Source organism: Notothenia rossii (genome assembly GCF_949606895.1).
Source record: "Notothenia rossii genome assembly, chromosome: 8".
Lineage (NCBI taxonomy): Eukaryota > Metazoa > Chordata > Actinopteri > Perciformes > Nototheniidae > Notothenia > Notothenia rossii.
Genome location: NC_136906.1, coordinates 10,292,576 through 10,313,601, shown reverse-complemented (window position 1 = coordinate 10,313,601; position 21,026 = coordinate 10,292,576). Strand labels below are relative to the sequence as shown.

The window sequence follows — 21,026 nt, the reverse complement described above, 5'->3', positions numbered from 1 at the left end:
TTACATGTTGGATTTTTTAAATTCCAGACATTTGTTAAGTGATTAAAGTGAAAAAAGTAACAAATATATAACAAATTTCTCCCATTGATTAGTTACACTATTAGGACAACATTGTTGTAGTTTAAAAGTTTTCTTAAATGTTATAATTAATTAGCAAATGAGGCAAAATCTATTGATAACTTTTTGTACATTTCGGAGAAATCTTAACCAAAGTGTAGCAAAATAAACCCCTGAATGTGAATTAAGGATGTTTTCTTTCAAGTAATCTGAAAAAAAACCTGGACTATGAAAACCAAATGCCTTAAAATTGAGGAGTGCATTAAAAAAAAAAGAATGTTATGCTTTAATGTCTCCGGGAGAAAGCTCATAAACCCAAGTGAAGACGACAGTTAAGAATAAAATCAATGGTGGGTCTTTTTTGACCCGGTGAAGTGGTTTTCTTGAAGTACCTTTGTAATTAAAACATTTTATCATTTCATATTCCAGCTATTCCTCAAAATACATGTTTTGGATATCATGCCATTCAAATTTTAAATTTAAATTTGAAGAAATTGTAGTTTTTGTATTTATACCCCAAGCTTCCATAAGTGGGTCAAAAATGACCCGCATGCATTTTCTATGACTTTTTTTTATTTCAAAATGTAAATAAAAAGTCTAAAATTATAAATAGTAAAAAATGTCTAGTGTGAACCAAAATATAATACTAAATATTATACAAGTGATTTTTCTTAACCAAAATGACAAATGGCATAAAAACACATAATTCTAATACGGGTCCTTTTTGACCCACTTATGGAACAGTGTAGGGTCCAGTCACTCGTGCATCTAAGGGTTAATGTAGTTCATCTGGAATTAAAAAAACATCAGGAATTACCATCCCGATGAAACTTGACTAAAAGGAGAGGTTCAAAATGATAAAAGCGCATCAGGAAAAAGCGCAGATGTTTCTGATGAGTCATCAGTGGGATGTCTGTGAGCTCTTCTCGAGGCGACCAGAGTCAGGCTGAGTCACCGCCGCACTAAATAACACAAAGTCTGCTCCGACGACACTGAGGATCTGGGACTGTCAGTACAACATTATTAGACAGCAGTTTTTAATAGTTTAACAGAGCACTGGAGATGAACGGACAACACACACTCTCCTCTCAAAACAGTATAGAAAAATAACATATGCTCTCTTTGTGTCCATACATCTGAGGCTTCACTGAAGCAACGGTACTGTGTAAAGTAAACAAGGTCACTTGAAAACTCATATGGTGGCCAACTATTATTGAAGAACATTTCAAATGGTTTAAAAATGCACACAGACAGGGGGTCTCAGTCATTGCACGTTTCTGGAAGCTTCTATCACGTAGTAAACAATTCATCTTCCCACTAACTGAAGGCAGCTCAGATTCTCTTCGTCACGTAAAACAGAGAAACAGTTTTGGTTGAAATGAAATACACCTCATGAGTTGAAATAATACCAACTTGTGACCCAAACCAAGACGTGATAAACACTGCATATAACGCAGGAGGTAAAACATAATGTGTCTAACCACGTTTGTAATTTAAAAAGCATAACATTTAAAAGAAAAGATGGACGTTTTGAAGCCAGGCTAGCCTCGTTGTAATCCTTTACCCAACAGGAAGTAGGATCAATCTCCTCAGAAAACTCTGGGTAACAAGGCAAACAACACTATTCATTCAAACTTGAATACATTTTTACAAGTTGGATTGAGTTTAAAAGAAATCTGGAGCCAAAAATGACACAATAATAAACTTGAAATACCACATTTAACACAACATCTTAAGACCCAATAGCTGGAGTTTCTCGTTGCTCTGAAGTTCATGTTTTGTACCTGGCTCTCTGCGGCCTTGATGATGCAGCTGTTGTGCACTTCCTTTAATACAAAAAAAAAAAAATAGAGTGGCTTTTTCTTGCAACAACGGGCATCAAAGACAACTTAACACCTTAATGCCAGTTGAAATAAACTAAAATACATAAAAAAAATAACATGTTAAAAAAATGATATGTCACATTAATCAGAACTAAAATCCCACTACTAGCTCTTTCCTTATCGTTTCCTTATTCAGGTCATTTAGTGATGTGTCTGTGCAGGTGGGGGGGTGTGGGGGGGTCTCAGGTGTCTACAGGGGTCTCCTGTTAAATAAAAGTGATGGGATCTTTTCGGACTCCTTGTGCTGTAACCAAGCGACCTCTGTGTAACATTACAGTCTTACAGTAAAGTGCACTTCATCTGCCTCACGCATGAATGCTTTAAAATAAATAAGCATAAAAGGTTTCATTCCCCTTTGAAATGAAGAGGTTGTTGAGTTCCCGATGAAACATGCGCAGAGGATTTTTTTTCCGACCCCGACTGACAAACTGTGTGCCATTAAAATATAACCATTCAACAAACAACCACACGAGTCCTGTGAAATGTGCAAATTTCCCGCAGTCACTTTCCTATCAGCCCGTCACTGAGAGGGTCCTCAGTGCAGGGAGTCGTCTGTGTATGTGCCTGTGTTTGAGTTTGAGTTTCCGTCCACAGTCTCTCCTGTGCGGGCGCTACCTGATCCTCCCGTCACTTTTCACCGGGCACAGTTCAGACTTGGGGTCCGGAGACATGGAGCTCCAGGAGGTTTTGGAGCAGAGTCCCACCGCGGGGCAGGAGGAAGTCTGTGGGGCGCAGAGACCGCCCGTGACCCAGAAGTTTTTGATGCTGCTGTCCACCCAGGCTTGGAGGGGCCGCCCCACCAGCTGGGCTCTGCGCTGCGCCTCCTGGGCCGCCGGCTCTCGGGGGGGCAGCTTCAGCACGGAGCTCAGCTGCTGGAAGCTCTGCTCCAGGTACAGGTCGCCTGGGGGGCCTGCGTGGAGCCAGCTGTCCTCTTCTGGAGAGGATTCGGAGACAAAGAGACATTCAAAATGGGCAAATACATTTAATAGATTCAATGGAACTTTCAAAATAAGTTTAGATTTTAAACTTACATTTGGGGGTCTAACGGGTCTAACGGGTCTAACGGGTCTAAAGCCTACACAGAAACTGTGACGTAATGTCTCACGGTCTAGCTTTGCAGGTGATTTTGTAGGTTAACTTGACAAAGTCATGGGTCCACTGGTCCTTATTATATTAGTTACTTGGTTACTTTATGTTAAACAGGGTGTATGCAGGAATCCTGAATTCAGATGAAATCCCTTTTAAGAACTTTTTTAAGACCCTTTCCATACATTTTAAGACCCCATCGCCACTTGGAGTTTTAACCGGTTACTTTGGCGACACACTTTACCTCACATTGACTATATACAGAATTGATTGTCCTTCCTCCTTATCTTCCAACCATTTGGACGCAAACTTTAGAATACAACGTCTTTGGACAATTTATATACTTATTGAAAACAAGCTACAAAATGTAATACATTGGAAAATGCCATTTAATACTTTTTAATAGCCTTCATTTTCGCTACATTGATTGATCAACTGTTAATACTTTTTAAGACCCCGCGGACCCCCTGCTAAAGAGTTAATCAAACTTAGTTCTCTTGTAGTAGACTTAATAACTCCCAGAAGGTTTTTGTTAAATAACAGGGAAATACCAACATGTTTTCTGAAAATCCTAAACTGCTGTGTGCTGCTGATTTTTAAATCTAAATGATGTATTTGTGACCCATTTTGTTCACATTTTAAAAAAATGGGGCTTGGGGCTGAGTGCCACAGATGCAGTAGAACACATGTGTGAAACTCAAGGCCCGGGGGCCAAATCTGGCCCTTGGATTTAATTTCGGCCCGCACCATAATGTTTAATTCCTATTAGATCTGGCCCGCCGGTATATTGCACGCACACCTTCACTCAATCCTGAGGATCTCCTCAGCTCAGAGCCTGACCCCAAACATTGATGAACTTGCACCCAAGATGAGATGCCAAGTATCTGGCTTGAACTAGCATCACAGCAGCAAACTGAGTTTACATGGATGTTTCCTTCTGCACTTTTTATCTTGAGACAACAGGGCATGTTTGTTTTCTTCTTTGAGGGAAATAGTTTTTTTGAAGCTGTTGTTGGCCTGTGGAAAAATGTAATCATAAGAAATGACTCTGGAAAAGCTGCAGATAGAGCCATAAGAAATGAATGCAACTGATTATTTAATGTTGTTTTTATAGGCAATAATTTAAGCTTTATTAGTTCCAGGTTTAATCTGTGCAAGAAGTTCATTTCAATAAGTTTTGCAATAAACATTGAACCAGTCCGGCCCTCGACGAGAACCCATCTCTTTATTTTGGCCCACTGTGTATTTGAGTTTGACACCCCTGCAGTAGAGTCAGGATGTCTGCACGTTTTTAGGGGCTAATGCATTGTTTGTTATGGTCTTTTATAGGAATTGTCTAATATAAAGAAATATCTAAAACGGCGACAACAGCTTTAATCCTTTAAACTGACATAATGTGGAATCATCGCCTCACCTTTGCGCAGCGGCTCCTTGTCTTTGAAGGTCAGCGGCATGACGAGGAAGCTGACCTCGGCCACGAGCTCCCACTGCTTCAACATGCGCACGGACCAGGTACCGGGCCGCAGGGGGCGCTGCAGCGGGGGCTTGTACTGCGTGTATTCTGCATCCACATCCACCGTGATGTCATAGGACGCCGCCACCACCCGAGCCGGGTCGATCCACACGATGGTGGCCGTGAGGTTGGGACCCCGCGCCCACTTCTGCACCGCCAGCGGCTCGCTCAGAGGCCCGATGAGGCCGCCAAAGTTACGGAAGATTCTCTCTTTAGGATCCCACTCTGTGCCGATCTGCAGGGAGGGAAGACGGAATGTATCTGTAAATAAGCCCTCAAATAAAAACAGGCCATGTGACATAGTAGGGCTGCTCGATTATGGCAAAAAACATAATCTCGATTATTTGGGTCAATAATTGATATCAAGATTATTAAAAACTTTGAAAACATCCATTTATTGAAAAAATAAATTTGAACAGTATGTTTTTAACAGTTGATTAACCTGAACTTTAAGTATAATTCAACTGAAAAAAAAAAAAAAAAAAGTAAAATAAATAAATAAATGTTTTGTTTCGATTATGTTGTTTTGATAATCGTTGCAAGTCAAAATCATAATTGCGATTAAAATACGATTAATTGAGCAACCCTATGACATACAGCAAAAAAACTTCTCCTACATTTTTGACTTTCATATATGATCAGAAGACAAGGAGGGAGGATATGTTCTAAACTAGTCTCCCCAAAATTAACATATTTTAATTAAGCTTCAAAGTCCAGTTTTGGTCACATCAAGCCGTGATAAAGCACCCTAATTGGTTTGTATCGGCAAGAGAATCTTCCTATAAAGCAGTTTTCTTTTTCTTTCTTCTTCTCCCTTGATATTTAAAAGACATAACCTTTACTGATAATGAAGATCTTTTTTCAGACAAGAATACCACTGACCTCCAGATTCTTGAGCCTTTCAAACTCCTTCAGGTTTGACTGCAGGACGAGCGTAGCTTGAGGCACCGCCCACATCTCCAGCGTCTCTCTGACCTTTGTCCCCGCGGCCTGGACCTCCTGACGAATCAGGTATCCTTGGAAACGGTCGTCATAGAAGTACACGTGTACTGACAGAGGGTAGCCGACTGGTTCAAACCTGCAGAGAGAGGAAAGAGAAATCACACATGAAGAGATTATTGATTAAAGGGGACCTATTATGCAAAATACACTTTTTCATTTCTTTTCTACATCAACTTGTGTCCCCTCTGAAAGTCTCAGGAAAAAAGATTCTCTCACTTTTTGATCCATTTATATAAAAACCTGTCTGAAAATGAGCTGATCAGATTTTGGCCACTTTGTGATGTCATAACGATTTTTTGGCTTGTGTAACCATTAGCCAATCACCAACCAAGGTAACCCCCCACCTTATCACCTGAATCTCCTCCTAGAGCACCATTGTGTTCTTTCTAACCAAATATCTCTCAGAGGGGCGTGGGGAGGGGTTCCTTATTTTCATCTAAAGTAACAGACAGAGAATCAGCACTTTTGAAACAGGGCTGAAACAGAGGGGATTATGGGATGCTACAATGATCCGTTTGGTGTTTGGAGCTTCAGAGACATGTTTTGTATATATCTGAGACCTATAATACTGATGAAAAACAGTATAATAGGGGAACTTTAAGTCAAGACATAAAACTGTTATATGTTTATGGATCCTCGAAGATGGAGCAGAGACGGACCTGCAGGCGTCCACCGCGCTCTGAGGGGTCAGCAGGTTCCTCAGGCCGAGACGAAAGAAAGCCGTGTGCGCGGTGAGCGCTGCGTCGCTGAGCGCGGCCAGGCCGTCCTCCGTCTCAAACAGACTCTCCCAGTACGCCTTCAGCGCCGTGGTGCCCGGAGCATACTGGCCGTACAGGTGCGTGTCCAGGATGTCGATGGCTTCCTGGTTCACCGAGGACTCAAACTTGCGGGCGAAGAACGTCGGACGGGTCAGTTGCTGTGGACGAAAACAAAGAATAACAGAAAGAAGTCTTTGAGGCTGTGGCAAATGTCAATGTAGCAGCCATATGTTAAAATGTATAGATTGATATATTTGAATATTATAATCCTTTGTTGTTAGTGCTTGCTATTATTTCATTTATTTGAACCAGCCGTTTGAAATTGACGGCATAGACGACCGCAGCTGTTTGTGATTACGAGATGTTATAGCCGACGGCAGCTAAGATATTGGGGTCAATATTTACATTCAAAGCTTCTATTAAGGTGTTTGAATGGAGCTTCGAAAAATCTACTTTTAAAACCTCAAGAGTTCAAACTAGATTAACGTTATTTAACGATATTACTCTTCAATTTCGTCAACATAAATACACATATGTTGTTGTATTCATGTTTCTGAGGACTTCATTTTTACTTTTGTTCTTTCTTGCGAAGCACTTTGTGAATTGTATTTCTGTGAAAGGGGCTATACTAAATAAATGTATTATTATTATTATTATAAAGTAATGCTGTCAAAATTATCGCGTTAACGGCGGTAATTAATTTTTTGAATTCATTGCGTTAAAGTATTTAACGCATTTAACGCATGCGCAGAATGGCCCGCCCCATACATCCCACCAGTGGCAGCGCCAGGGTATGGCTGGGATAGGCTACAGCCATACCAAGAAATGGCTTAGCCCCACCTTAGCCCCACCATGAAAAATGATGTTAAATTAAGCAAAATAAAGTCCGCCAACTCGCGCCGAGCAAATTGCACTGACAGCAGTTAGTAAGATTGATTTCAGGAGCCACTTGTCTGGAAATACAGAAGACTAGAAACGGTTTTGAAAACTTTTGGCAAGTAGTGATCGTCTTCTCAATAGAACATCTTTGATAATGTCTTCTGGCAAATCAGAATCAAGATAACGGCGTGGTGTTGTTGCAGGAAGTCCTGCCGGAGAATACTTTTGCTGTAGTACATCTATATACATCGATACAACATTACGTGTTGATAGAAATCAACCCGAAATGAAATAAGACCCCAAGGTTTGATGATTAATAGGTGCGTGGGCTGTCTTTCATTTTGACACACAGAACAATGTTATAATAAACATACATACTGTATGTTAAATCGATATATCCGCCTTCTTTCATTTATCTTTCCATTCCCACAACAACATACATAAAGAAATGGCATATTTTGGACATAGTTCGAATGGTGATTAATCATGACTAATTCATTTTTAAGCTGTGATTAATCTGATTAAAAATTGTAATCATTTGACAGCCCTATTATAAAGGACTACCAGCATGGCGTTAGCTATGTGGGTGTGTTTGATTAAGGGAAAGCAATGGTGGAAGATTATCGTTACAGTTTCTATTAGTTATTAATAACTTAATGGGTAAGCTGCTTTGTCACATGGCTGCCTGTGCCCACTAATAGGGAGCAACCACTGGAAAATTAATTCTACAAATAGTAGAACAGTAATTATATTAGTATTAGGCTTGGGCGGTATCATTTTGTTCATACCGTCATACCTTGCTGACATCATACCGTGGTATACGGTATATGACGGTATGACTTGGGTCGACTTGAGTGAGGTGGCGTTCGAACGGCGGCAAATAGATGTTTCGAACGGTATATTATATGTTCGGTGTAAAATGCAGCCCGAGCTGGTAGACGCTCGCAAAGTGCCGCGACGTGCGCGCAAGTGCAAAACAAGGGCTGCATACATGACACATTGTGCAAATGGCACATTTTGAGATCGGAAACAGGACGCGTTTGTAGATGTCCGACGTTGTTTCCATTGTGAGCTAAGTTAACAATATATCATCATACATAAAGAATTAAAAAAAAAGATATTGGATATGCCATATCGTATATGGTATGCACAGTGTACATAATATAGGTCTTAAATCATCCCTGTGGTAATAAATTCGTTTCATTTGATTTTTTTCCCCGTTGTAATAAATTAGTCAAATTTTTCGATCAATAAAGCACAGTTGCAACTTCTATATGTTTCAGATAACTTTATTTACACACATGCACACACATGTTCAAATGTTCTCAACGGAGAATGAAAATTACTTGCCTATTAATAAGGGAAAAATAGTACAAATGGCACTTTTGGCTGAACAAGCAAGATAGAAAAATAGGGCCCGCTTAATTATACAAATAAAAAGGCTGAATAACTTAAACTTAGGCCATAATTAAAAATGAAATCCCCTTAGCCTATAAATAGGGCGGTTTGTAGCCTAATATAAAAACAATAAATCAATGGCATAAATGTAATAAACTAGGCTACAACTGGAAATCATTTAGGCTATAAGGACAGCTTAACTTGGCCCGTCGGCCGGCGCCTGATAAAAAGGCTGAATAACTTCAACAAAAAATGTAAGCCTACAAGCAGGCATATGGTTTGTAGCCGAATATGAAAAGGCAAATCAATTTCATATTTGGCGCATCTATCTCGCGGACCTCAATCTAGGTTCTTTGCTAAAAAGACAAGCTTATTAACTTTGTCTGGCTTTATTTTTGCGCGTTGTGGTGTCACCGTGTTCCCTGCGGTGCTGAAAATACGCTCAGACGCTGCACTTGACGCACATATGCAGAGGTATTTGCGGGCCACCATGGACAGCAACGGTAAACGTGTCTCATTTACTTTCCACCACTGAAGCGGGTTTTCCCCCGTATCGATTGCGTCCTCCTGTGTGTAGACAACCAACTCTGCGTGTGCTGAGCTCTGAGAGCGGGAAAGACGGACTGCCCTCCCCTGCCCTCTGCTGGCGCGTGCTGTGCATTACAACCAATGTCGTCCCTGTCAAAACTCCGTGTCAGTGTAATAGAATGAAACGCATCTGTGATTTGGCGCACAGTCTGTGACGTCACGGTATTGAAAATCATACCGACGGGATTTCGAAATACCCTGGTATACCGTAATACCGTCATACCGCCCGAGCCTAATTAGTATATGCAAATCTTTGTCCAGAAATATCGGGTTTAAAAAGATAAAAAAAGATGCTGCATTCAGATTAAGAATTCAAACGTCCAAAATATAACCAATATTATTATTTAGTACAGGCCAATGGTGACTATACATGAGACTGGGAAACGACAAGCTACGTCAAAATAGACAGAAATAGATGAGCTTTTGTTCTGCAGCCATCCCTCTCACCTGGATCCTGATGAGGTCTTGAGGCTTGAAGTCGTTGGGCGAGCAGCCGCACCAGTCCACGATGTGTTTGTACTGACATTTGCAGCCCAGCTTGCGGTTCCAGTTGGTGACGCGCAGGTTGTTGTCCACCAGGGTGTCGCACATGTGGCTGTTCCCTAGCACCGTGTGGAAGAAGGACTGGGGAGAGAACAAACCGTTTATATCCACTGAGTCTAAAGTGAAAAAGGTCACGCCCTCTCTAACCCCAAACAACAAACCGCTGCTCCCTGTGAACCCTTCTCTGAGAGCTTAAAGTATTACATTATCTCCGCGGCGGAATTGACGGGGGAAGTGTGAGACAGACTTGTGTATCAGGCTGTCTCGTCTCCGGAGATAAACACCCCACCTGAGGTCGACTTACCTCAGCGGGAAGCAGAGCGTAGGTATAGAACTGCTTCAGCCCGGACACCAAGGCATCCTGGGAGTTGATGACGTACTCCACGAAGCGGCGGGTGAGCGCGAACCAATCAGATCCGCCGGAGACCTCCAGGCCTTCTGGGATGCTGCGCTCGCCCAGACGCCACATGTGGTTGTCACACTCGTGGAAGAGGCGGTCCAGGCCCTGCTTCTTAATAAACCTTAAAGACAGAAGCACAGCTTGAATTGATGCGTTTGAGAGCTCTTTGCAGCATTCATCAAAGTAAACGACTAAAATAACCATTTCTGTCCACGGTGTAATAAAGAACATCTGAAGAACCACTTCGTCATGCTGCTTTTTGCCTCTTGTTCGATATCAACAGCATTAGGTTTAATTGCTCCCCCCCCCAAGCATCATTTACCTCCGAGTTACTTCACATTTCTGACATTAAATCAAAGCTATCCCTTTCCCTTTATTGCAGTTTATTAAGTTAAGATACAAATCGTCAACCTAGTGTGTGTTTGCGCTGGTCTGTGTCTTAACGTCTGGCAAACTCACCGGGCGTTTTCTCTCCCATGGGACTTGAGGAAGTTCTTGTCTCTTTGCTGCGAGAGGAACGACACCAGCTCATCATTCGTCCTGCAGGAGGGTGAGCAGGTGAGAAGGAAAGGAAAGGAGAGGAGAGGTCAAAGAAGAAGACAGATGTTTAGATGTTTCTTTGGAAAATGTGGTCTGATAATACATATAGGGCAGCGTTTCCGCCAGGGGGGCGCCTTGCCGTCATTTGACGCCCTTATTCAGCTCGGAACGCCCTGACCTCGAGCCGAGGGCGTCCACAAAAATGAATAATTCGAGAGAAGATCGAGTTTTTATCGATTGAAATAACGAAAAGGAAAAAGGGCAAGGACATCCCTCTGTTGGTCGGGCGAAGGAGTCTGGTGGGATTGGTGAACTGGTAAAAATGAAGAACCGTTAAGAAGCCGGTTCTTCTTAGTGAGCCGAGCCAAATGATCCGGCTCTCTAAAAAGAGAGATAGTATCTATAAAGGGATGGCTCAATTCAAAATTCAAGTCACGTGACACGACGTGACGTGAGCTTTATTGTCGTATATACTCTTTTTATAAATAGCAGCTATTGTTAATCGTTTTGAACAAACACTGTAACGTTGTGTTGATGGAAAAGGAAAAATGAAATGAGGCACTGTGGACAGGATGTGATTGACAGAGCATTGTCTGGGTGCATCCAATCAATCATAGCAGCCCCCGAGATCCAGCAAAAGCTGAACAGCAACAAAGAAGAATATTTACTGCCAGCTCTGATTCAGCGAATAAAACAATCCATTTAATGCTGTTACCAGACCATTCCTTTTATCTGGCATATGCCATGGCAGCTGCTCATGTTACAGTCAGTCTGTGAAGGAATCAAATGCCCATGCAGAATTGAAAGATTTAAGCCACCATGAAAAAGGCAACTCTGATATTCACTGAACACAAACTGGAAACATTGTCAAGACAGGAGGATGCAGAAAACAAGTATTTGCACTGGAAACATTTTTGTGGAGTTGGGGCCGATCTTTAACCACATTGAGGTTCAATTCCCAAAGCAGAAAACTCTGCAGGGATACGCGAGGACTCTGCAGCGGACTATGGAAGTTACATAACTAAGTTGTGGACTCTAAGGACATAATTCATCCGTGGTTAAACACTAGCAATCATCTTATGTGCCGTTGGGAAACTCTACTCTCCACTCTGTGACTCCGTTCCTCCACACTAACACGGCGCTGTTACTCTGCTGACCTGGTGGGGAAATCTGTAGCGCTCAGATTGATGAAGAAGTCCCACTTCCAGTCCAGCATGTTGAGCAGGTCCTGCATGCTGCGCAGGTAGGCCTTCAGGAGGCTGGCCCCTCCCCAGATGGTGACCATCCTCCAGGGTGTGGTGCGGATGTTGGGGTACTGCTGGGCGATCTGCAGCACCTCCCGATGCAGGTAGCCCGAGCGCTGGAGGATTCAAAGCAGGTTGAGCAGTTACAATGAGGGAACACTGTGTCTCTGCAGCACAAGTGTAATGCTGTTCCCGCAGGTATTCAGCTGTGCCAAGACCACCACACAATTCTGGCTCCAGTTGAAAGAGACTTTGATCTATGCAGAAGAACAGTGATGTGGGACACCATGACGATGGATAGAGAACATTGGGATGGTTAGTTTAGCTTTGTATCATATTCTCTTCTGAAAGTTAGACAGAACTGAGCTTAAAGAGGGGAGGAACGAGAAAGGTCAAAGAGTTAAGTCCAGCGTTATGCAGTTCCAAGTTTATCAGCAGAATTTAATAGAAATGTTTTCATATTCCATCAATCATTAAAGTGTTTGTAAAAATGTTTCCAAAATATAAAAGTTTCTACCCAATTAAAATATAAGGAGTCCTGCTTCTCTCGGATTAATGTCACATAAAACTGAACTTGTGTTTTGGATTGATGACACATTTAAAAACATTGTGTTGGACTTCTAAAAACTAACTTTTAATAAATTGCTTCTTTAAAAAAAAAAAAATGTAATTGGACAACCATTCCAAATGTGACAGTGATTAAAGGGGTGACAGATGGATTTGAACCTGGGTCCTCCACATGGGGACCAAACCCCTGCATTTGTAAAATGTTAGACTTTTTTATACAAAACCGATAAGGGTCGCAACTAACAATTATGTTCAATGTTGATAATCAGCTAATTATGTTCTAGAACAGTGGTTCTCAACCGGTGGGTCGTGACCCAAAAGTGGGTCGCGACCCGTTTTGAAAAAAATGTCTAACGACTTTCTAACGCTGTGTAGGCAGTAGGCGTTGGACTGGAAGTACTGGAGACCATAAACGGTTTTGAAAACTTCTGTCACGTAGTGATCATCTTCTCAATAGAACATCTTTGCTGATGTTTTTTCGAGTCTTCTGGCCAATCAGAATCAAGATGGTTGCCGGAAGTCCCCACGGAGAATAACTTTGCAGTAGAACTATTCTTTATACATCCATGGGTACAACTTCAGATCAAAATGAACACATGATGAAATATGACCCCCGGTTTGATGATTGACAGGTCACAGAACAATGCGAGCTATCTACCCTTACCCACAATTTAAAGTAAGTCACACAGACTATCTCCTCTTTGCTCTTCTCCCTGTGAGGAGCAGCAAGTTCAGCTTCAGAACAAAGTGAAAAACAAACAATGTCATAACATATTATCAATATGTCGGCTAGTAATAGATTTATTTATTTTCTTCTCAGAGTGTACCAGAATGCGTAGTTTATATGTTAGTATTTCTAAAAATGTCCTGGGGGAGGTTCCCCCCAGACCCCCTGCTGGGGTTGGGTTTTCAGCATGTGTGCCTTTTTGTGTTAGACAGTTCAGCTTTGATTCCATCATCTCATTAAACCTTTTTTAAAGCATTCTTTAGTTCTGTGAAGGGATATAAGGGATGCACTGTACTTCACTTTAATGAATATATTTTTATTTCCCTTTAGATCTAAATTTGATTAAGTACAAAGTAATTAACAAGCAGCCACTTTTCCGAATGAGTACGACTTAAAAAGTCCCTGAAGCGATAAATGAGCAATTTAAGAAAAAATTTAACTTTGTTCAGCGACATGAAGTCAGATCGTTTTGTTCAGTGAAGCACAAACAATGTGTCACTGTCTCCGACCCGTAATGAATAAAAAGTCACACTTGCTGACCACTCTTAAATTAAGACCAGAAAGTCACTGCAATAATCTGTGGGTGTGTTAATAAAGGAGACACCAGCGTGACAGCCCTAAAGTCACAGCCCTCACGTGTGCTCCACTGCCTCCAGTACATTCTGCCCTGCTTTACAGCCTCATCTCTCTGCTGGCCCTTCCCTCCAAGAGAAATGAGGTGAGGTTGTCTAAGGCTGTTTCTGTGGTGCGTACTTATTCATCACTGCCTCTGGTAAGCCTCTCTCCGTCTTGGCAGCAGAACAGAGCAACACCCCGGGAAGGAGCAACCTTTCCGGCTGCACAGGTGCACTGTCGACAGGTGTCTCTGCTTTCTCTGCGCTGAACTCACCTGAGGTCTGAGCCTCAGAATCACCACTCAGCCGTTAGTCTTCTGTCTTCTAGCTGCACATGATAGCAGACTCTTTCCTCTGCTAAGAATAACCACACTTTACTCTATCCGGGCTAATCCCCTTTACCACACTGTGAGACCCACGGGATATATTTAACCTTCATAATGCAAGAAGACCTAGCCGGTAAAAGCTTTCAAGAGCTCAGTCTAGTGCGCTCCAAGCAAGCCGGTTCCCAATTACACCCTCCAATGTGTCGTCTCAGTATAAATTAACAATACTGTCAGCTAGTCAACATTTGTTCAGGCGGGTCTGTACCACATTTTTTATTCAAGCTTCTATTTCTTTTTCAAAATGGAGCATTGAATGCCTGTTATAAAACACGACGTAATAACATTTAAAAAACAAAACTAAATCCTCAACTTCAATAAAAGGTGATTTTTGTGGGGGGGAATACGGACTATTGAATATTGATTTTTATTAAAACATATAATGCTTTGTCAGTAAGCTTATTTGATATAATGCAGCGGCACTGTGAGGTGCTTTTAGGGCTTACCTTGTCCACATGGATGTAGTAGAAGTGGTCTTGGTGATATATGGCTTTGATGAGGCGCTTGAGCTGCCGTACAGCACGGCCGTGGACCATCAGCACGAACGCCACTCTGACCGGGTTCTCCACTTCCAGCAGGCTGTTGTCCAGCTCGCCAACGGACTGCACCTGATTAGATATACCTGTGGAAAGAGGGTGGAGACATAAAAGGACTGACTGTGGGATGTGGAGCGCTAAGAAGAATAATATTTTAGGAGCTGAGAAAGACCGTTCAACCGAGGTTGAATAAAAGCAAATGTGTGAAAAGTATAGCTTTGTTTTGCCCTTGTTTCCATCCTATAGTTTTTCCTGTAACAAAGATTCCCACACATGAACAAACCAGAGGTGTGTGTCTCTATTGTTTTGCTCTCAATGCGATCTCTATACCCTATTTAATGTATTAAGAAAATAAATACACATTACGGTTTCTTGGTTGCTTCTAACAACAAGATTTGGAAAACAAACTACAGAATTCAGAGAATGTGAAACAAGAAAATTAGCTATTGAGAATTATTTTGATTGTAAATCTCTCAGAGGGTAAAAATGTATCAAGTATTCTGTCTGGACCTCAGAGTTATCTGTTCAGAAGTTCTTACCGAGCTGAGGGCAGAACTGAGGGAGTGCGCCTGGCATGAGCTCCCCGGCCTGATGCTGACACACGATGTTGGCGATCTCCTGCCGGCACTGCTGCGACCCGGCGCGATGCAGGGCGGACAGCGCGTCCTTGCCCGTGATGTGACATTTGGGCACAAAGTCGCTGCTGGGCTGGTGCGCCCCGTCCACGCTGCCCGGCTCCCCGAGCATGGCGGCGGCCGGAACCTTCGCCATCCCGTCTGCGCCTCCTCTGGTCTCGCTGAAGTTACGGCTGCTGGACGGGTCATGGACGACGGCGTGTTCTAACCCGGGTCCCGTTACCCCCCGGTTCTGATGAGCCTTCACCCTGACGCTGGGCTTCTCTCCTCTGCGGTTGGTTCCCCTCCTCAGTGCGCTGGCGGCCGTGCCCCCCGTCCTCTCCGACCGGCCGCTCCATCGGCCCCGGTCCCGCCCCGACAAAGAGTTTTGCTTCTCCCAAAGAGCCGGGTCTCTCTTGGGGTCCTGGCTGTTGTGGTCAGGCAGCTTAGACCGCCGTGTTTTTTTCTGAAGAGAGAGGAGAAGAAAAATAAAAATGTATTTCAAATCCAGATGTATTGCTTTAATAACATCTGGGACAAACACTACTGGGAGGAGGCGTCGATTCACATCCAGGGAGGAAGTAAGGTCAAACAATAACACAACAACAGCCCTGGAGGGAAGGATGTGTTTACTTCATTTCTCTGACCTGGGTTATTTTTAGCTGTGTGTGTGTGTGTGTGTGTGTGTGTGTGTGTGTGTGTGTGTGTGTGTGTGTGTGTGTGTGTGTGTGTGTGTGTGTGTGTGTGTGTGTGTGTGTGTGTGTGTGTGTGTGTGTGTGTGTGTGTGTGTAAAATGTCAAGTGTCAAATAACTGAGTTTCTTGGCTGTAACATCCCCGAAGGAGACTCAAGTCGAGAAAGCGTTTGTCATAGTTATGGTTCAGTGAAAATAAGAAAGGATGTTTTATGTAATAGTTTCCTTCTTTAGAAAATTGAAGTCAATATAAATAAAAGCTAGAAAATGTACCTTTTATAAACGTTTCAGTTTAGTGGCAGGTTGATGACGGGAGGACACGGTGTTAGATGCACCACCACCATTAACCTTGGTTTCTTAAGCACCAAAGTTTCCATGTCTAAGAGTATCATACAATTTGAATACAAGAGTACAGAGAATCCGTGTTACTGGAGGAGCTCATATCACACCTACAGAAATGGAAGGAAGGATTTAAAAAGAAACGCAGTGCTTAAGCCTTTTAAAAAAAAAATCTGCTAGCCAAACAGCATCACAGCCTTGGCACAGTAGATTACTGGATCACACAAAAGGCCCTTCAAAATGAGCACTTGGAGAAAAGGGAAAAAGAAAGTGAGTGGGCTGAGAGCTTTCTGCCTCTGTCAGACGATATAGCAGAACGCAGGCGAGTCCGCTTCACGCCGCTGGCATGGCGACAGCCCGTAAACGGTGGGAACAGGAGGGGCACCAGTGCTGCGTGGTGGGACAGGGAGCCAGATTAAATAGTGGCAATAAACCAGCTGCCAACCAACACAGCGCACTCTCAAACCCATTACAGTGAGAGGCATTGTGGAGCCCAGGTGCATACCAGTCATTGCGGTGCAAGCCTCTTTCAGTGAGTTTACATGCACTTGAGTAACCTGGTTATCGTAAGCTTTCGGCAGGAATCTGATGTTCTTAACGTCACTTGAAAAGAGATTGAGTTTCCTTTATGAGACAATTCGGATTCCTGTCAAAGAAACCCAATAATTATGATAAAAACTTTTGTTCTCAAAATCCTGAAGACTATTTCACATTTTCTCCAGCAGTGGTGAGATGTCTTCTTTCTATGGCGGCTCATAGCTGTTCAATTAATGAAAACATCTTCAATGCCTTATGCTAGCTTAAATTCTCAAGACACTTTTAGGCTGTACTAAATGTTCTCGCACAGAAGACGTTGCATGCGGCGGGGGCTAATGTTTCAATTTCCCTCATCACTCGTTTTCACAGCTTTTAATTAACCACCATCTCAACAAAAAAAACGATTGATTCAAAGGCAAGCCAGGCCGCCTCTTTACTTTCCAATTAAAGTGGAGTGAAACCATATCAGCGCCGCCATCTGCTGAAGCAGGAAGCAGCAGCGCGGGCTCAGCTCTGCAGGATAGCACATCCAAGCAGAGGGTGACACAAAGATGACAGCCTCGTCTTCTTCTGTCCTCACAATCTTTTCCACCCTTCTCTACGAGGGCTTTAAATATGAAGGCACGCGGCTGTGTTCACACGTGCACAGCGAGCCGCTGATTAGAGCAGATGTGAGTAAACGCAGAGATCAAAGAGCATGGAGGAAACCACGGAGTCTCGCTCATGTTACCCACATTGGAAAGCCTCCCTGACTGAACATGCACTGTTGGGCGATTGAAATGATGATTAATATGCATTCTTCAAGCCTGAAATGTGATCCTGCAAACACAGAATGTGCTGACATTTGCATAGATGTCTGCCAACATAGCTGCATGTCAGGCTGACATGTACGCTGAGCATCAGTGTCACAGCGTTCACATTAGGAATGAATGACCCATTTACAACTTGAAATTATTCAAACGAAGCTAAATTGAAAGTCGAATTAATAATAAAATCAATAATCAGTGCAGGTTTTTTCTTTAACCTGAAGCGTTGGAAAGCAAATACTATGTGTTGAGGATTAGAAAGTTCATATGTCAGCACTTTTACAGGTGAGCTACAGATATCTCTCTCTCTCTGCTCAACATGTTTCAGCTAGTGTGCACCAGATGACTTGCCTGGAGGCGGATAATGCAAACGGGGGATTTAAAATCACAAGAAACATTGGTCTCCAATAAGATGAATGACATGTCAAACTTCCCGTTCCACCACAATGTGACGTTAAAGTGCGTCCAAGCGGAAATGGATTACTTCACCAAGGTTGCATGAGTCATTTACTGAGAATAAGCTTCATGTTAAGGGTTTAGCTCACAGTTAAGTGAGTCGGTCGACATCATTGTCACTACCGATTCCTCTTTTCCCTCTCTGGGTCAAACTTCTTCCTCCAGTGTAGCCACCGCATTTACATCTGCTTCCTTCTCTTCCCTCCAGGCACAGGTCTGAAATCTATATACGTCGGGATGAACATTATACACATCGCCGCTTTTTATATCATGATAGGGAGACGGCATATTTTCCAACTCAGCTTGCATTCCTGCGACTCTATCAGGATCAGAGTGCCTCAAAACATTACTCCTGTACGCGCACAGTTCCTCCCCGGGTCACACATCTGTTAAGAAACTGATTTTAGCTCATTTGGAGGGGGGAAAGGGAACAGGTACTGCCTCGGGGTAGTAAGTCCAGGTGTGCACGGGAGACCCAGAGATAAGCTTCACACTGTGGACAGGTTTCATGATTTCAGTAAGAAGTAAAGGCAACTCTTTGCTCAACTGGTAGACTTTATCCCTAGGGTATTCCCCTACTTTTAGTATCTGGGTATGACTTAGGGCTGCTCAATTAATGGTATTTTAAATCGCAATTACGATTATGGCTTGCAACGATTACGAAAACAACGTAATCAAAATAAAACGATTTTTTTTTTAATTAATATTTTTTTATTGGTTTTTCAGTTGAATTATACTTAAAGTTCAGGGTAATCAACTGTTAAAAACATATTGTTCAAAAAAAAAATCTCCAATAAATTCATGTTTTCAAAGTAAATGGACAATCGTTTTTAATAATCTTGAAATCAATTATTGACAGAAATAATCGAGATTATGATTTTTGCCATAATCGAGCAGCCCTAGTATGACTCAAAGCTTAGTACATTTTAAATAGGCAGGGCAGCCCCCCAAGAGAAAGGCCTCTGGTGTCTATAAAATAAATAAACAGTAAAACATATGCTGAGTATCTTGGGAGAGCTATATGACGCATGTAAGCCGGTTCATGTTGATGATCTGTTTATGATCAATGAATCATAATGGACTCACATGCTCTCAAAAGGTTGCATCACGTCATAGACCTCCTTTAAACTCCCATGTTTATGAATGGTGGGTCTGTTTAGTGAAGCTGTCCATCATCACAGTGGCTCAAGATGAAATGTAGTGGCAAACACCAGTGTGGAGAATTATGGTTATTATTGTATCCTGTTTGTATATGTTCAAGTAACAGGATTTTAGTGTTGTATTCTCTTCATGTAGAGTCGACCAAATGATTGAAATACTGTGTAGATTAGTAGTACTGCTTTATACTAATATCAGCATATCATGTGTTTTAAGTACAAAGTAACTGTGAGTGGAGTAAAAAGTACAATAATTGCCAATGAAATTGCGTGTAGTAGAAGTATAAAGGAGCATTACATACAAGTACAAATATGTCAATAAAGTACTTAAGTAATACTTAAATAAAATGTACTGAGTTACTTTAAACCCCTGCTATCAATACCGTTAATTTCTTAGATATGAGCATGTAACCTGGGAAACAGTGCTGTATAAGTCTGGTACTCGGTGACAAACAGACATATAGACATATATACATAAATACATAAAGACAGATACACAGGGCTGGTCCAGTTGTACTGAAATGTTTCGGAGCGGCGCTGTTCCCTAAACTGCTAAATTAGCTAGAACATGCTAATCGTTACTATATCATAACACATAGGGAAGCTAGGCTAAGCGCTAACGGCTACAATTACAAATCCAACCATATCAGTGTCGTGTCAGAAATCCCCGGACAGACTGGGACTCACCTCTGCCTCGCCCTCTTCCAGACTTCTCAGACTCCATACCACAAGCCCCTGGACCAGGAGAATAGTTAACGCGGCGGCTATCGCTAGTTTGTATCGTCGGAGCAGCTTCTGAACTCGAGCGCTGGCCACCATTTTTTCAACTCCCGTTGGACGGGGAGCGCGTGCACGGCACATTCTGAACTGCGCGTGCACGCGGTGTCGCTCGCCATCCTCAGGTTGCTGCAAAGTTTCACTTCAAAATAAAACTTCTAATTAGCTGGCTTTATATTGTGTATTTCTTATACGAAATTAGAAAGTCATCATTTCTGTGTTGTTGTTTGGCTGAAGGGACGCCTTCAAAGAAAATGAATGTCGTATTCATGTATAATAATAGTAATACATGTATATGGTATACCGTGTCATGTGAGCAAAATACCTTATTCCTGCCAGTGGATTTGCTAAATAGAGACAAAACGTAATTGTCTTATTGTTCTTATATAAAAATCTACCTAGAAACAATCAAATTACTAATTACTTAGTTACTAAACTAACTATAACGTACTATAATCAACTAAATAAATAAATATGATATGTTATTTTTTGTAACAGGGTAGTTTTGGAGACCCATAAATAAATAGTTTTAAAAACACTTGAAGTTGAATCCAAACGTTTTTTTTTACCTCTAACATGATAGTGAGCTTGACAACGTTTACAAGTAACTCTTGTGAGTATAATCAGGATAATGGACATTCCCCACCATCAACATATTGTGAGGTTTTCTTTGTATCTTGATCTGTGCTAAAATCCTATATTGTTCTAGACATAACTTGTATTATTTACTTAAAAAGGCTATATTTTTTCATTATGTATGTAACCCCCTTCTTACATGATCAGCATCTTAATTAATGCTTTACAGTTTGATTGTGTTAAAAAACCAAGGTCATGGCCACTTCTAATGAAAATTAAAATAATCCCACGTCGTGTCCTCAAATGTTAGGGTAGATCTGCAACGCTTTACATTACAAAAATGGTTTTAACAG

At 42.0% G+C, this 21,026-nt stretch overlaps 1 protein-coding gene across 1 annotated transcript; it reads right to left on the bottom strand.

Annotated features, from left to right (window-relative positions):
- Positions 1-1,055: 1,055 nt before the first annotated feature.
- xylt2 (xylosyltransferase II) lies at positions 1,056-20,215 on the bottom strand. Its single transcript, XM_079644506.1, has 11 exons — positions 20,008-20,215; positions 15,258-15,798; positions 14,629-14,804; positions 11,805-12,007; positions 10,567-10,647; positions 10,012-10,228; positions 9,612-9,788; positions 6,201-6,457; positions 5,422-5,617; positions 4,441-4,774; positions 1,056-2,874 (listed from the first exon to the last, which is right to left on the bottom strand). Exons 1-11 carry the CDS (start codon positions 20,179-20,181, stop codon positions 2,552-2,554), a joined length of 2,679 nt encoding a protein of 892 aa, XP_079500632.1. The 5' UTR covers positions 20,182-20,215; the 3' UTR covers positions 1,056-2,551.
- Positions 20,216-21,026: the final 811 nt, after the last annotated feature.

Excerpts from the sequence above, each read along its gene's own strand:
- xylt2 (XM_079644506.1), bottom strand. The coding sequence starts at position 20,181 with ATGTGCCGTGCACGCGCTCCCCGTCCAACGGGAGTTGAAAAAATGGTG. Across the intron at positions 12,008-14,628 it reads ACTACATCCATGTGGACAAG|CGCTCGGGCTACCTGCATCG; the intron begins GTAAGCCCTAAA and ends TGAATCCTCCAG. Across the intron at positions 5,618-6,200 it reads AGCGCGGTGGACGCCTGCAG|GTTTGAACCAGTCGGCTACC; the intron begins GTCCGTCTCTGC and ends CTCTCTCTGCAG.